The 17,104-nt window shown below is 39.6% G+C and overlaps 1 protein-coding gene across 1 annotated transcript in view; it reads left to right on the top strand.

The window, feature by feature from the left end:
- Positions 1-17,104, top strand: part of LOC140210387 (cyclic nucleotide-gated channel beta-1-like) — a 91,215-nt gene that overhangs the window by 34,595 nt on the left and 39,516 nt on the right. Inside the window, exons 8-11 of the mRNA XM_072279305.1 lie at positions 3,313-3,475; positions 6,023-6,121; positions 8,523-8,674; positions 9,804-9,977. Coding sequence (XP_072135406.1) covers positions 3,313-3,475; positions 6,023-6,121; positions 8,523-8,674; positions 9,804-9,977 — 588 coding nt within the window. The remainder of the gene's footprint in view (positions 1-3,312; positions 3,476-6,022; positions 6,122-8,522; positions 8,675-9,803; positions 9,978-17,104) is intronic.

Genomic DNA, 17,104 nt, shown 5'->3' on the forward strand with positions numbered 1-17,104 from the left:
GACTGTTGGGTGGTCTGTAATTTCCCCCATTAACGAGGCAATTCCTTTCTTATTTCTCATTTACACTTATAATGCCTCACTAATCAAGTTCTTCAGTCTGTCTGGGATGGAGCACTGCCATGACATTTTCCCTTTATTAATAACGCCACCCCTCCTCTTTTAATCCCTCCTGCTCTATCACATCTAAAACAATGGAACCCCAGAATACTGAGCTGCCAGTCCTGCCCCTCCTGTAAGCAAGTCTCAGTAACGACTACAACATCATAATTCCAGGTGTTGATCCATACCCTGAGCTCATTCGCCTTTCCTATGATACTTCTTCCATTGAAATATATGCAACTCGGGACACTGATCGCACTATGCCCAACCTTTTGATTCTTGACTTTGTCTGCAGTCTTACCAACATCTGTCTCCACAACCTCTCCACTAACCATTCTGGCACTCTAGTTCCCATCCCTCTGCGACTCTAGTTTAAGCCCCACTGTGCAACATTAGCAAATCTTCCTGCTTGGATATTGGTCCCCCTCCAGTTCAGGTGCAAGCCATCCCTTCTGCATTTGACAAGGTTCCACAAGGTAGGCTTATTCAGAAAGTCATAAGGCATGGGATCCAGGGAAGTTTGGCCAGGTGGATTCAGAATTGGCTTGCCTGCAGAAGGCAGAGGGTCGTGGTGGAGGGAGTACATTCAGATTGGAGGGTTGTGACTAGTGGTGTCCCACAAGGATCTGTTCTGGGACCTCTTCTTTTCATGATTTCTATTAACAACCTGGATGTCAGGGTAGAAGGGTGGGTTAGCAAGTTTGCAGACGACACAAAAGTTGGTGGTGTCGTAGATAGTGTAGAGGATTGCCGAAGATTGCAGAGAGACATTGATAGGATGCAGAAGTGGGCTGAGAAGTGGCAGATGGAGTTCAACCCAGAGAAGTGTGAAGTGGTACACTTTGAAAGGACAAACTCCAAGGCAGGATACTTGGTAGTGTGGAGGAGCAGGGAGATCTGGGGGTACATGTTCACAGATCCCTGAAAGTTGCCTCACAGGTAGATAGGGTAGTTAAGAAAGCTTATGGGGTGTTAACTTTCATAAGTCGAGGGATAGAGTTTAAGAGTCGTGAGGTAATGATGCAGCTCTATAAAACTCTGGTTAGGCCACACTTGGAGTACTGTGTCCAGTTCTGGTCACCTCACTATAGGAAGGATATGGAAGCATTGGAAAGGGTACAGAGGAGATTTACCAGGATGCTGCCTGGTTTAGAAAGTATGCATTATGATCAGAGACTAAGGGAGCTAGGGCTTTACTCTTTGGAGAGAAGGAGGATGAGAGGAGACATGATAGAGGTGTACAAGATAATAAGAGGAATAGATAGAGTAGATAGCCAGCGCCTCTTCCCCAGGGCACCACTGCTCAATACAAGAGGACATGGCTTTAAGGTAAGGGGTGGGAAGCTCAAGGGAGATATTAGAGGAAGGTTTTTTACTCAGAGAGTGGTTGGTGCATGAAATGCACTGCCTGAGTCAGTGGCGGAGGCAGATACACTACTGAAGTTTAAGAGACTACTAGACAGGTATATGGTGGAATTTAAGGTGGGTGGTTATATGGGAGGCAGAGTTTGAGGGTCGGCACAACATTGTGGGCCGAAGGGCCTGTACTGTGCTATACTATTCTATGTGCTATATTCTAAAGGTCCCACCTGCCCAATGATCCACAAATTTTACGTCCTCCCTCCTACACCAACTCCTTCACCATGTGTAAACTGTAAAATCTTCCTAGTTCCGGGCTCACTAGCATGTGGGATAGGTAACAATCCTGAGATCACAACCCTGGAGGTCCTACCCTTTAACTTAGCATTTAACTCCCTGAACTCACTTTGCAGAATCTCGTCACTCATCCTACCCATGTCATTAGTACCTACGTGGGGAAAAGATTCTGACTATCATAATTTTTTGAAAAAACCCTTGTTAGGTCTCCGTTCTGCCTCCAATGCTCTAGGGAGAACAAATTTGTCCAATCTTTGTTTATTGGTCACACCCTCTAATCCAGGAACATCATGGTAAACCCCTTCTGCACCTTTTCTATAGTCTCCACACTCCTCCTGTAATGGATCAATCAGAACACTTAATACTCCACTGAAGTTTAATATAGATAAAGCATGACTTTCTTACTCTTATACACTGCCCTTCTCAATGAAGGCAAGCATGCCATCTGCCTTTTTTCCACTTATACATTTGTGCAGGTGCTTTCAGTAAACAATAGAGCTGAATCCCAGCATCCCTCTGTACCTGAATGCTATTAAAGGGTCTACCATTAACTGTATACTTTCTCTTTTCCTTTGACCTCTCAAAAATTAACACCTCATATTTGCCCAAACTAATCTCCATCTGCCATTTCTCCATCCGTATCTGTAACTAATTTATTTTCTTTGTTAGACAAAGTATATTTATTATTAAAGTATGTATGCAATATAGAACCCTGCGATTCATCAACCCTGCGATTGTGGAGTCCTTTACGCTGTCACAACTCCACAAGTCATAATGTCACCCGTAAACTTGCTTATCCATCCATCTACATTTTCATCTGAATCATTTATGTATATCACAAACAGGCCCCAACTTAATTGCTTAGTTATTATGTGTTATGTGTGCTTTAGGATAATTATTGGTGTTTAGTTTGGGGTTAAGAATTGTAATGTTGGGCAGGTCACTTTGATTTGGGTCTACGATTTTGGAAGCCCCTTTCTCTCGCCCCCAAGTAATGTTATCCTTGCTTAGGTATCATCTCTGCATTTAGCACTATTAGGAGGTGATAGCAATTCACCAACCAGATCTCTGGGAAGGCATTGAATATTTAAACATAGAGGGGGGTGTCTAAAATCAGAATCAGAATCAGGTTTAATATCACCGGCATATGTCATGAAATTTATTAACTTTTCAGCAACAGTACAATGAAATACATGATAAATAAATAGAGAGAAAGCTGAGTTACATTAAGTAATGTTTGTCTATTAAATAGTTAAGTTAAAATAAGTAGTGCAAGAAAACAAATAAAGAAATAGTGAGGTGGTGTTCATGGGTTCAATGTCCATTTAAATATCAGATGGCAGAGGGGAAGAAGCTGTTCCTGAATTGTTGAGTGTGTGCCTTCAGGCTCCTGTACCTCCTTCCTGATGGTAACAATGTGAAGAGGGCATGTCCTGGGTGATGGGGGTCCTTAATGATGGATGCCGTCTGCCTAAGGCACCACTTCTTGAAGATGTCCTGGATACTACAGAGTAACAACTCTTCATGACCATCATAATCCCCTCTTTACTTTATTAGAGCCTTCTAATGCCTCATGGCCTTCAGTGAAAATTGAAGATGTGGATTCTGAAGTGGATTCTTTAAAATCAGGACAGAATAAGTTGCCTCCAATTGAGTCACCCTCCTCAACAAGCAAGAGCAGGACACTTGCAGTGCCCAACGTCCACAAGGCAACACGAAGGTATGAGCACCAACTGGTAATGAGTATTTGGAAATTAACCCAGTAGTAAGGTCAACTTGCTGGAGTTCCTTGTATATGGATTAGTATTTTCAATCCAGGTGACATCAGACTAGAGATATGTAGATCAAGTTGGCAGCCAAGAACAAATGAAGAGCACATGGCTGGAATGCAGTAACAAATAAAATTCAGTAAAACAATGATGAATGCTCGGTGTAGAAGTGACAGGTTTTACAGGTGAAATGGAACTTTGCAAAGGCGTCGGAGGTGGTCATTCACTCACCATCCGAAAAGTATATGAGAATCAGTCAAGATGAGAACATTTCATGGAAAAATTTAGATTAATTTAGCAATTTAACAGGCAAATGAAATTAGTTTTTAATCATGATGAATATAACATATTTTACATCGGTAGTATAAAGGAATAGTATGATTTCACAATGAAAAAATTATCAGTAATGAATTGAAAAGAAGCTAGAAATTATAGTAAGCTTGTTGTTTTCTCTGCTGAGATTAAGAAAAGTCTCTTAACTGTCTGCTGACATAGCATCGCATTCCTTAATAATGGTGCCCAGAAGCTGAGGGCACAATGTTGCTCAGTGCAGGATTCATTAGTTTTAAAGGAACAATGGAAAGGACAGATGCATCAAAGGCATTGTAAGAGGTACCTAAAAAATTATAACATAACATAATAAATGTACAAATAAAGGAGCTGAAATAAAAACAGAGAGCAGAAAATACTTCATTATATTTAGAACAATTAAGAACTGCAAGAGGCTGAGGAATTTTCATAGGTTATTGATTTAATTTACTTGTTTTTTTCAACACCTTGTCACAAAAGATAACCTCAAAAGAAACTAAGATGTGTATCACGTAGGAACCTTTTACAGTGACAGATACAGAACTGTTATAATCAAGGCAGTAAAAGTAGGTTTCTGAGACATCTTTACTTGTGGTATTGTTATTTACATATGCTCTCCTTATAGGTGTATGCCCCATAACTAAACCCACAGAGCTCTGTCCCAATCAAGGGCTGGGAACACAATGGGTGCTTGAGTTTAATTGGTTAAGCCAGCAAAACTTAGAAATGAGAAAAGGCTTTCTCCACATTTTTCAGACAGCATCTTTTTTACTTACCATAAGTTTTCTTAGTCCATTTTATTATTGGAAAACAGAGACCTTTCTATTTTCATTAGATTTCAGTGAAATATAAAACATAGCAAATAATGTCAGCTCCTCTGTGTCAAATCAATCACAACTGCTCCCACATGCCACTTTCAGCTGCTCTCTTTCATAGCCACCTATCCACATAATGCTTAACTCTCATGGACAGTCTCATTATTTTGTTTCTGCTTTGCTTTATGCTTTCAGTTCTGTTAAGGATTTGGAGTAAGTGACCAGCTCCTGGTTTTGTAGTAGTGAAAATGTATGAAATAGAGCATATTAATGGTAGAACCTGTACAATATAGAACACCGTGATTACTGACCAGGAATAAGCAGTAGTGTTATTAGAAGAAAGTGCAATACAGTAGTGCAAAAGTAATATTAGACAAATAGCATGCCATGTTGCAGTGGAACAGTAATTTCTTCATTTTTATTGTTTCACTTTCTATGCATTCATTGTTCAAGGGGAAATGTATCTGGAGGCTGGGGTTTTCAAAGGCAAAAACCTGTCACAGCCGCAGATCCATCTGGAATACTCTGCTTGTAGAAGATTGTTGTTACTTTGAACCACTTAGCTTTAACCTTAGGTCAAGTCATAAAACAATGCTGCATTCAAGGTACTTTCCAATTAAGCGTGGAGAATTTATGTCCTTCTTGGAAAGAATTAAACATAATTATCAGGAGCGGGAGTAGGCTGCTCAGTCCTTCATGCCTGCACTGCCATTTAATAAGATCATAGTTGATCTAATTGTAACTTCAACTCTCCCTGTAACCTTTCACCTCTAATCTGCCCAACTGTTCCTCCCAAGACAATCTACACAGTCCAATCATTAGCTTAATAAACCTTCTCTGAACTGCAATCTTAAGTAAGAAGATCAATCCTGTACACAAGACAACCAGTATCCTATAGCCTATTGAAAATTATGCACAAGGATATCCAGATCCCTCTGCATTGCAGAGCTCTGCAATCGCTCACCCTACATATAATATGATTAATTTATTTTTCCCCGGTGAAATTGATGGAGGATGTGAACTTTGTGTTTGTGTGCACTGGAGCAGAGTTTGTTGGTGAACATGATTTGCTGCAGTTTCAGTCTACCATAGCAAGCTATTAAACTGTAGTTGCAACTAGAGCCAGGTGCTCAGACAGTTACATTTCCTAATGCTGCTTCATTTCAGCTCGTGCGGGCTTCCTGAGCTTTCAATCACACAGAACTATTTAGCCAGGATGTGAAGGTTCATGTTGATGAAATGAGGCATCTGTTGTTGAATTAGCATTGCCACTTTCCTCCAGTGCTCCCCAAGCTGCACATGATAGTCGTTGGACTGAATTATTTTGATTGTTTATGAACAATAAGCATTAATTACGCTTTTTTCGTTAAACAGAAATAAGCCACCATCCCATGAAGCCAGTGCAGAGCAGCCAGCCCAGGAGTTACACGGTGAAGCTTGGCAAAGCCAAACAAGTCTTCAGGTTGATGATAGGTCAGTAAGACATCGTTTTTTTTGTTTTGACCAACAGTTGTTCAATGATTGATTTTGTCCAGGTTTTTCCTGCTGCTTATTTTTGATGCTGTTCCTTTCCATCACTGTTCCTGTAATCTATCAAAGGGTGTGGACTGAAGTAACATTGAAAGGGCAAGTCTGTGATTCTAGAGGGTGTAGAGTTGGGACATTGTGCAGAGCCAACATTGGCACCCAACCATCCAGCAGATTTCAGGCACCCTGAAATCAGCTTTGTTATTCAGTTTCTGAATTTGACAAGATTAAACATGAAGTACAGTATTACTGGTGCTGTGAAATTACCAGTGTGAAACAGAAGCTGGTTAAACAAGTTTCACCTTGATCATCAGGATCTGACCTTCTGTAGAAGGACTGTAATTTGTCTTAGGTGTACCTTGGAAGATGTAAATACTAAATTAAATTAATTCAATAAAATAGCCAATGAGAGTGAAACAGGGAGCAGGAAATCCAACATCCGTACAGCCTATATGGACTAGCCTATATGTTCACAGTTCAAAGTAAATTTATCAAAGTACATATATGTCACCATATACAACCCTGACATTTATTTTCCTGTGGACGTACTCAGCAAATCTATAACAAGATAAATGAAAGATCAACTGGAGTGCAGAAGGCAACAAACTATGAAAATGCAAATATAAATAAATAGCAATAAATAATGAGAACATGAAATAGCAAAATGAAGAGTCCTTAAAGTGAGATCATTGATTGTGGGAACATCTCAATGGATGGGCAAGTGAGTGTAGTTATCCCCTTTGTTCAAGGATCCTGATAGTTGAGGGGTAGTAACTGTTCTTAAACCTGGCGGTGTGAGTCCTGATGGCAGCAGTAAGAAAAGAGCATGGCCTGGGTGGTGAGGATCTCTGATGATGAATGCTGTTTTTCTACAACAGTGTTTCATGTCGATGTGCTCAATGGTTGGGAGGGCTTTGTCTGTGATGTACTGGGCCAAATCCACTATGTTTTATAAGATTTTCCATTCAAAGGGATTGGTGTTTGATGCAGTCAGTCATTACGCTGTCCACTACATATCTACAGAAGCTCCTAAGACTTCAGAATATGTGACTTCAGACCCAATAATGTAGTTGATTCTTCAGAAAACTCAACAATGTAGGACAGCAAGGAGAGAACAGGGCATCATAGCCTGATGGCATGACATTAATTATTTAATCAGTTACTTTTAATATTCATAGCCTGAGATTTGATTTGGTTTATTTAGGGCACACATATTTACTTCTGACTGGCACTCAAAGGCAGAATCTGAATTTCCTGGACAGCCGGATTTCTTGAATTCTGGCTGGATCTCCTGTTCCCTTACTGCAGCTTTCAATGATGGAGCAGTGCTGCAGTGCTGAGTTGAGGCAGAGGCTGGAAGCCAACATGAAGGAGCTGTGATCGTTGTCAGTGAGGTCCCTAGTGCTGGAAAGACAAGCATCTTACACCAACAGGTTAAGCAGCTATAGGCATTTGCCAGATGAAAAGCCAACAGTAAAACAGCAGGGCTGAAAGATGACAGAGCCAGAGACTATGTGTTGGGTGTGTTGGTAGTGCTAAATGGTAAATGACTATGCCAGTATCCAAGGGCAATATTTCATAGCTCCATGAACAAGAATAGTCCACTCTCCCATCAGTTCATGCTATTGTCTATATTCAATATTTCTACCTTCTTTTTTTTGCCTAAACCTATCAGGGTAACCCTCTAATCCCTCCTATATAGCAATGAGTTGGAAAAACTAATGGACCATTGAATCATTGAATGTTGGCCCTTACTACATGCTGTTTTGTGTTTCATGTACCAGGACCCAGGGACCTATTTAGACCATAAGATAAAGGAACAGAATTGACCACTTGGTGCATTGAGTCTGCCCTACCATTTGATCATTTTGGGCTGATTTATTTTCCCTCTCAACTCCATTTTCTTGCCTTCTCCATGTAATCTTTAGCACCTTTACTAATCAAGCTTTAAATATACACAATAATCTCATCTCCACAGCCTTCTGTGGCAATGAATTCCACAGATTCACCACCCTCTAGCTAAAGAAATTCCTCCTCATCTCTGTTCTAAAGGGACATCCTTGTGTTCTGAGGATGTGCCCTCTGGTCCCTTAGTTTCCTGCTTTCTGGCCATCTCCTTTCTTGTATAGTGGCACTGCATTTGCGGTTTTTCCATCTTCTGGGACTGTCCAGGACATTTTGATAGGTGACAACTGATATGCATAATAATGAAGCCCTTGGATTGTACTTTGATATACAGTAATTGTTTTTGGTGTTGCCATTTAGGTTACAGTTTTAACACTGGCACATATCATAACCTATTTGGAAAATCAAAGTGACTAAATGCAGCTTAACTCCTCAGTTTCAGATCTCAGCAGGGTTCAACATCAAGCATTACCAGTGCTATTGTTAACGAGCGCCTCCAGGAATTGGTTAAACTCTTTAAAGAACGAACGGAACAAGTCAAAGAAAAGCTTATTGACCCTGATGCATCCGAGGATGAGGGAAGCCCAACTGCATGTAAGTAAAGGGGAGTTTGGGATTGAGTTCGGGACATGATGGTTGCAATGGACCTGTTCAGAAGTGTGAAATGGTCAACTGGCTCTACTTTATGGTCTGTCTGGACCACTGGCTGATAGGCAAGAGTGTCTCAGGAAACACGACAGACAATGGATGTGGAAGAACACAAGAAGTAGCAAACATGACAGGAGAGTTTGGAGCACAGTGCTAACTTGACTGACTGTACTTTGAGTACTTAGTAGGTTGGATGCTCTCTGATGCCTACAGCCAGGGAGAGAGCTCTGTGGATGTGTATGGGTGAGGGGTTTGGGAGGGTGGGAAGGGGAGAGAGATGTGGAGAAAATGCAGAGTTGATGTTTCAGTTACTGAACTGGTCAATCTCCTGCACATTTTCTTTCATTTTTATGCCATCATTGTGGTTCACTGTTGTGTTTTTAAATTTGGTTTCTAATTCATATAAGAATTTCTTAAGATTTGGAAGCATTTGATCATAATTATTATTTAATTATTAATTGCTTATTTTCCCTTTAAAAGTTGTACTAGTGACTAGTGAGCTGTCATATTGTGAAAGAATAATCTGTTTCTATTGCATAGCAAATACATCTTTTTCTCCTTTTGTGGATAACACCATATAAAATACATCTTTAAGTGAGGAGCGTAGTTAAAAAAGAATATAAATACGCCTGACAGAAGGCGCTTAGCACAGCCTCAGTGGTTGTTTCTGTCACGTAACCTTCCACCTGAATGACCCCAGCCAGAGGAAGGTGGAGCCACTCCCATTTCTATTGGTGCAGAAATTCCAAACAATCTCCAACTGGTGAATATCTGTAGAGGTGGGTAATATTTCCCTGTAGACATGCTGTTAAGCCAAATGGCACTGTCTAACCAAGCATGCTTACTCAATTTTACTTATTCTCTTCACTTAAACATGTCTTATTGATATAATTTACAAAATAAGATTTTTTAAACTGTCCATTCTATGCAAACAGATTGATCACTCTAACGATATTCTTCCATTCTTCCTTTGGAAGTTCATGAGGTCACGATGGGCAGAATATAAAAGCACTTTTTCTATTAATTTATTCTGTTAGAGCCACTCACTCATATCCCTGTTTACATAATGCCACAGCACCCTCGAAGGCGGCTCCGGCAGCTCCTGCCCCACCCCCAGAGGAGAAAAAGGAGGAGGAAGAGAAGGAGGAGGAGCACTACTGTGAAATGATGTGCTGCCGGTTTAAAACAAGACCTTGGCTCAGGCGGATCAAATCCGTGGGACTTCCATCCAGCGTTGATCCTTTCAGCAGTAGGTTTAATTGAATCTGTCTTTCAAAGTTTGAAACTGTAGTCAGAATAGGAACTGAATCTGAGTAACAGCCAGTCAACAGTTATGCTACCAAAAGCAAAATACCTAGTTGGGCAGTAACTGGTCAACAAGATGTTTTCTGAAGAAGAGGTAGTTAGCAGATATATGTGATGGGGCAGGATCTTAGCCAAAGAAAGACTGGATTGTAGGGATTTATCTGAGCAGTGCAAAGGGAACGGAGCCTGGGCAACAGGAATCACCCTGTAATAATCAGGTTTCATCACAGCAAGAGCTGTTCAGCATAAACTAGTGAACATTTTTGAGTCTGAGGGTTAACTAGTCAATAGAAAAGAATCAACAAATGAATGATCAGCACTCTTGATCTTTAGCCATCCAGTCTGGTGGGGAGTAGTCTTCCTTTTGGGAATGGGCAAGGGCAGGATGGCCACCCTGGGGCCCAGGAAGTACGCAGAGGAGAGGTCATCTGGCTCAGCTCTCAGTATATTTTCGGAGACGTTATGTGGGCTGTTATTTGTCCCTGGAGAATATGCAACATTTGTCACTGGTACACTGAAGAGACTGAGCAAGTCATTTACACCCAGAACCAAATTATATTTTAATTTATCAGATTCGTTAAAATACTAACTACTGGCATTTTATTGTTTGTGCTCTTCTGAAAATGGCAAATCAATAAACTCTCAATGATAATGAGAAAGATCTTTCTTGATAGTAATTTAAATGAAAGAGTATTCAGGTTTGAGCACCGTGTGTTAATAATTTAATCAGTTACTTGTCAACAGGATCTAATCACAACCATAGTGGCAACTTAATTAGTTAAATACAGTTAATCTGGTAGGAGCTTGTTCACTGAATTTCCGCTGATCATTTTTAGTGTATATGATCCAAATTAGGTGCATTTATTTCATGATAGCACAAAGTAAGAAGTAGTCAGCAATAACATGTTTTGATATTAAGTGTACTTTGTATCTTTGATATGTTACGTAACCGGCAATAATGACTATCAATCGAGACAGGTTATATCAAAACCAACCAAACATGTATTAAACATGTATAAACGATAAGGGAAAAAAAACAAAGGAAAACTTTAACCGGAAGTTAACAGGTACACAGCCGTTCACCAACTCCACTCGGCTCTGGTTCTTAAAGCGTTAAATGTGAAACCAGTTCTTAAAGCGATACAGTCAGATATAGTTCTTAAAGCGATAACTTTGAAAGTCCAACAGTTTTACACATTCAATTGGGAGAGACTTCTCTGGAGAAAGATTTCTTCACAGACGCACCTTTACTGCTGGTTCTGTCCACAGGATTCACGATGCCGAAAATAAACAGTTTAAATCGACTGACCTTAAATTCCTTTAGAGAGAGAGCACCTTTTTGCATGAACTCATTGCCCTTTTGCAAGAGTTATCTCGATGCAGGTTCTCTCCAACGAAGACTCAATAAGGTCGATTCTTTATTAAACTGCCAAACGATGCCAACTTCTCTCGATCCTTCGATGAATTCTTCACTCTCCCTTCAAGTGTCAAAATTGAGTAAATTGGCACTTCCAGTCACAAATTTCCAGTCCAATAATACAATATCTTGTAAGAGAACACACCTTCCGTTTTAAAAATGAAACTGCGTCACAAAAAGAAACACGCAACAGAAATGGAGGCACAACACGTTCTACCTGGAAATCTACAAACTCAAAAACTAACTAACTGCGTCACCTGGATCGACACTTATATAGTCATGGGGCATACGTCATCACGTGACCTCACATCGGCAGGAAAATCACATCAGGTGACCTCCAAAAGACCATTACATCATTCTCACAAAAAAATAGATCTCCTTGAGCATGTAACAGATAACATGCCAATAATGAATCTGAGCTATAGTGAGACGTTATCTTATCAGTGTTATATTAAAGAAAGAAACAACCAACCTACCATTTGATGGAAGTAACTTCCTTTTACATACACAGTGGATTCTGGGCAATTGGGCCATCGTTAATCAGTGCAGCCACTTACTTGGGACAAATCTTAAAGAACAAAAACTGATTGAGAGAATAGCTGGGATTCCCTTCATTTATTTGGAACACTATATTGTTTAATTGGGCAGGAGATTGCTGCTAAAGTTTCTACCTAGTATCGGTTGTGTGCACATGTATGGCCAGTAAACATTGCACTATGCTTAGCACAAACAGTTTTAAATAGCGTCAGTTGTGTGCGTTTCTGTTCTAAAAACAAATGATTTTTGTCACTGAAAGCAATAAGACAATTTGGAACTGTTTTGTTCACTGTAGTTTAGAGCATTCAGACTTGGAGTTGCCAGAAATTGCCAGGAGTGAAAATGAAATGATTTCACTACTTCAACAAGTTAGGAACAACAAATAGTTTGAAGGTATCAACAAATGAATGTTACAATAAGAATGAATTGTCAGACAATGCAATCATCGAAAGCATTTATGTAGGCGGCCCATTATTGACACTAGGTGTCTGTGCTCATTTACATTCAATCAATAGAACACAGCAGTGTACTCTGGATGAAGTCCAACCTCAATAACTATTAGGACCAAAACACAGTTTTATAGTACTGTAGTGGTATTGATAGTGTTTTAATTTGTTCTGCATTTCATTTAAATACTAATTTGTTACTCAGTTAAACAGTTGTTTGCCTTTTTAACTACTTCCATGAAACTTTGGCTAATTGGGCTAAAATGTACTGATCCCAATGTATCCCAATTAACCAGAATCCACTGTAGTTTGATCATGTTCCTCTATAACTGTAACTGTTTGAAGTGTAGTGGGGGTATGGGGGGGGGGACTGAAAAATAATCATATTCTCCTGTGACATGGTTCAGATAAACATAACTTCATATCTTGCTGCGGCTTGAACAGATCCCAATTTCAATACCAAAAATCGACAGATTATCGTACGGCCGCGATGGGTGCAAATGCTGCCATTGGAATGCTAACAAGTAGTGCAATGATTTTATATTTGCACAATAAAATTTTGAACCAAAGCTGTACTCTATCTGTAATGGGTATGTAGCACTCTATGGAGAATTGCATATAATGTGTTTTTATATGGAGGATCCTGGGTTAAAAGAGCATAAATGCAAGGTCATCATTGTGGCAAAATTCTGTTGTGCACAGGCAGTAAGCCTCAAATACTGATGCAGACCTTAAATGATGCCACTTTATTCCCCATCTAATCTTTGTCATACTCTCAGAGAAGTGTAGATCTCTCGTACGTAACTCCCGCTTAGATTATCTGTGAGTATTTGTTAAAGCAATGGACCATACATTTTACAAACTAGTGCTTATTGTACATCATCAAGAAACCTGATTGGGTAATTAATAGAGTGCATCTCTGAAGTGTTGGTTTTTGAGAAGGATTTTAAGCCAATGTTTCATCTGCCCTCCTATGTGAACATAAAGGTTTTACAACACCCTTCTGAATAACAGTATGATAGTTGTTCTGGCCATTATCAGATTAAAATTAGTGGGAACCTCTTTTGTGTATTGTGTATCTGACATTTTCTTTTTGTCAACACTGGTAGTGCTTCAAAAGAATTTCACTAGTGACCGAGGTACTGTGAGATGACCAGAGACTGTGAATGGTATAATATAAATGCAAGTCTTTCTTTGGCCTCCAACCTGTGCTGTTGCTATGCTGGGAGAGCTTGGTATGGATGCTAGATGTCAAAAATGCTCCATCTAGAACATGATACTCTCCAGAAGTCAAAGTGCAGATTCTAGAAAACTGAAATAAAACACAAAATGCTCGATACACTCAGCAGGTCGGACAGCACCTTAGAAGAGAGAAACAGAGTTAATGTTTTAGGTCTGAGACCTTTCATCAGAATTGTTGTGTTTTGTAACTCCAGAAATTAATCAAAAGAAAAGCATGAGCTGATATCGTCTACTCAGATTTTCTTTCCTTTTCTTTTTCAGTAAGGTGCTTACATATGACGTGGTGACGTATGACATAAGCCATTCATGTATTTTTTACTAGAACCTATAATAAATTATGTAATCAACAAAGAATGCTTAATCAAACAATATATTTATAATTTTACTCAAATGTTACTGAAATATTAAATACACTCCTCCAAGCTTAGCTATAAATTACTCAATATAGAATGCAGCTCAACACAAAAACGTATTGCTCTCTAGTATACTATATAATACAATTACTATACAGACATCCACAGGACATTTAATTTTAAATTGTCCCATTCAGGCCTAAAGATTTAATCACTGTGGGGAATTGTTGCCTTCCAGAAAGGTTTGCAAAGATATCCTCTATCCTGGGCAGAGGATATTGATTTCAGTACTGGTTTGATGGTGACCTTAAAATCTCCACAGATCCTGACAGAGCTATCCTTCTTGGCTACTGGGAAACACTGGCATTGCCTACGGGCTTCACTCAAACTTTGGAAGAATTCCTTCAGCCTCCATGCAATCTAGCTACTTTGTCATAGATGGTATACGGAACTGGACGGGCCCAAGTAAAAATTGGGTGTGCAGTTTTCATTTAACATTATTTTACTCTTGATATGTTTGAGTTTTCCAATGCCAAACCGGAACACTGCTGTGGCCTCATCCAGTACCATTCTTAATCCGCTTTCAGTTGACTCTTTTGCAGTGGGTGTGGCATGCAAATGATGGATGGATGTCCAATCAAGTTGTAGTTATCTCAGCCAATCATGACCCCACAATGCTGGCCCTCCTGTTTTACCACATACAAACCGATGTGGTTTATTGGTTGTACTTCAGTTACATTCCCACAGGAGTTATCTTTTCCCCAGTATAAGTTCTTAGTTGGATTTTTGCAGGATTCAGTTCAGTATCTTTGAAATGCCATTCAAAATCATTTTGTGGAATGACTGAAATATCAAAGCTAGTGTCCAATTTCATTTTCATTAACTTGCTGTTCACTTCTGATGTAAACCATATTGCTTGTCTCTTGTTAGTTTTCATAATGTAAATCATCAGACTACTCAGTCCTGTATTCTCATCATTATCAGATTTTTCATTAACAACATGTTCTTTTTAAAACTTCAACTTGGCTTTTTATCTTTTTCTCTTTCCTCTGCAGTCCATTTATTTTTGTCTACCCAACATGCTCTTTGTTTCCTACTTTGTTGCATTTTCTGCAAGTTTCACCTTTAAATCTGTATTGGTCTAGTACATGTGAGCCCCTGCCACAACAGTAACGCTATTTATTTGGCCAGGCATTTTTATATTTAGACATGGTAATTTTGTTTACTCTCATTTCATTCCTGACTGCAACTCAATTGCGTCTCTGGTTGCTATTTCCGATAATACAGTGATTTCAACTGCTTTTTAACATATGAGTTGTGCCTCAGTTAGGAGCCATTTTTAAATGCTTTCTTGTAAGATTCCACAAACTAAACAATCTATCAGTGCATCATTAAGCCAAATTCTGCTCAATTTGTTCAGTATACATCATCCAGTTGTTTGTTGTGGAATCAAACATGTCTATTTTTCCAATGTAGCCGGATATTTCTGTTTTTCTTTTATTTATTATTATTATCACCTGGTGCTCACTATTTATGAACCCGTGGCCATATTGGTTGCTTGTTATTTTGTCCTTTTTCTGCCTTTTTTTAAAACTCCAACATCTCTCTCCCCCTCCAACAAAAAAAAACGTGCTGTGCTTCAACAGGTAGGTAGTCATCTCAGGTTTGTTTTAAAACTTACTCATCACCACTGTTTTGTTTTGTAATTTCAGAAAAACACAGGAGCTGGAACATTCATGCACTTAGCTTTTCTTTCCTCTACTTTTTTAGGGATGCGCTCACATGTGATGTGGTGACGTGATGTGTATGCCATTCACATACTTCTTACATATAACCCAGAATGAATTATGTAAGGAAACAAAACGCTTAATCAAACATATTTACAATACTACTGAGATATTAAATACACTACAAGAACTATTTTGACAAAGGATCTTGGACCTGAAATGTTAATTCTTTATACTCCCCGACCTACTAAGTTTTCTAGCAATTTTCTGTTTCCATTATATCATCTGAGTGGGTCGTAATGCATGTATAAAATAATCTAATCTATTGCTCTGTTTTGTCCTTTCACCACAGCATAATCACCTTTAATCAAAGCAATCATCATTTGCTGAAGTCAGGGTATATATATATCTACTGTTCAGTTGTGTGGATACATCCAAACACCACATTGTGTGTATCTGAACCACTCAGATTTACTGCTCTCATGATTACATGATTAGACCCATGCCTTTTAGAGTGGCTGGGAGACGTATCTACATGATGATAGCAACACACATAAAAGTTGCTGGTGAACGCAGCAGGCCAGGCAGCATCTCTAGGAAGAGGTGCAGTCGACGTTTCAGGCCGAGACCCTTCGTCAGGACTAACTGAAGGAAGAGTGAGTAAGGGATTTGAAAGTTGGAGGGGGAGAGGGAGATCCAAAATGATAGGAGAAGACAGGAGGGGGAGGGATGGAGCCAAGAGCTGGACAGGTGATAGGCCAAAGGGATCCCGGCCTGAAACGTCGACTGCACCTCTTCCTAGAGATGCTGCCTGGCCTGCTGCGTTCACCAGCAACTTTTATGTGTGTTGTTTGAATTTCCAGCATCTGCAGAATTCCTGTTGTCTACATGATGATAGTTTGGAATCTCTTCCACAAATGCCAAATGATGCTGGGTCAGTTGATGACTTTAAATCTGAACTTTTTTTTTTAAGTGCAATCGTGAACAATAGCCAGATCAGAAATGCTGATCAAGTCAACTAGTTCCCAAGGAGAACTCTGATAGGCCAATCAGATGGTTCACTGCTGCTCAGCGATAGAACACAAAACAGACACAAGGGTTGCCAGCCCCTGTACCCCAGAAACACACCTGAGCAGTGTGGCAGAGGTATGTGCTATGCATGACCTGATCTGAAAGCATCATGTTGACTCATACCAGATCGTGTTCACGGTGGAACAGCTTAGTCAAGGATGGGGTGATCAGCACAGATGGACAAATTATACCTCCACTACCCCTTAAACTTGGAAGATTTTTTGACAGGGAAAAAAAGTAAGTGGTTGGAATTGGGTCATATATTAGCTGTGATGGCA

Source organism: Mobula birostris, chromosome 15 (genome assembly GCF_030028105.1).
Source record: "Mobula birostris isolate sMobBir1 chromosome 15, sMobBir1.hap1, whole genome shotgun sequence".
Classification (NCBI taxonomy): domain Eukaryota; kingdom Metazoa; phylum Chordata; class Chondrichthyes; order Myliobatiformes; family Myliobatidae; genus Mobula; species Mobula birostris.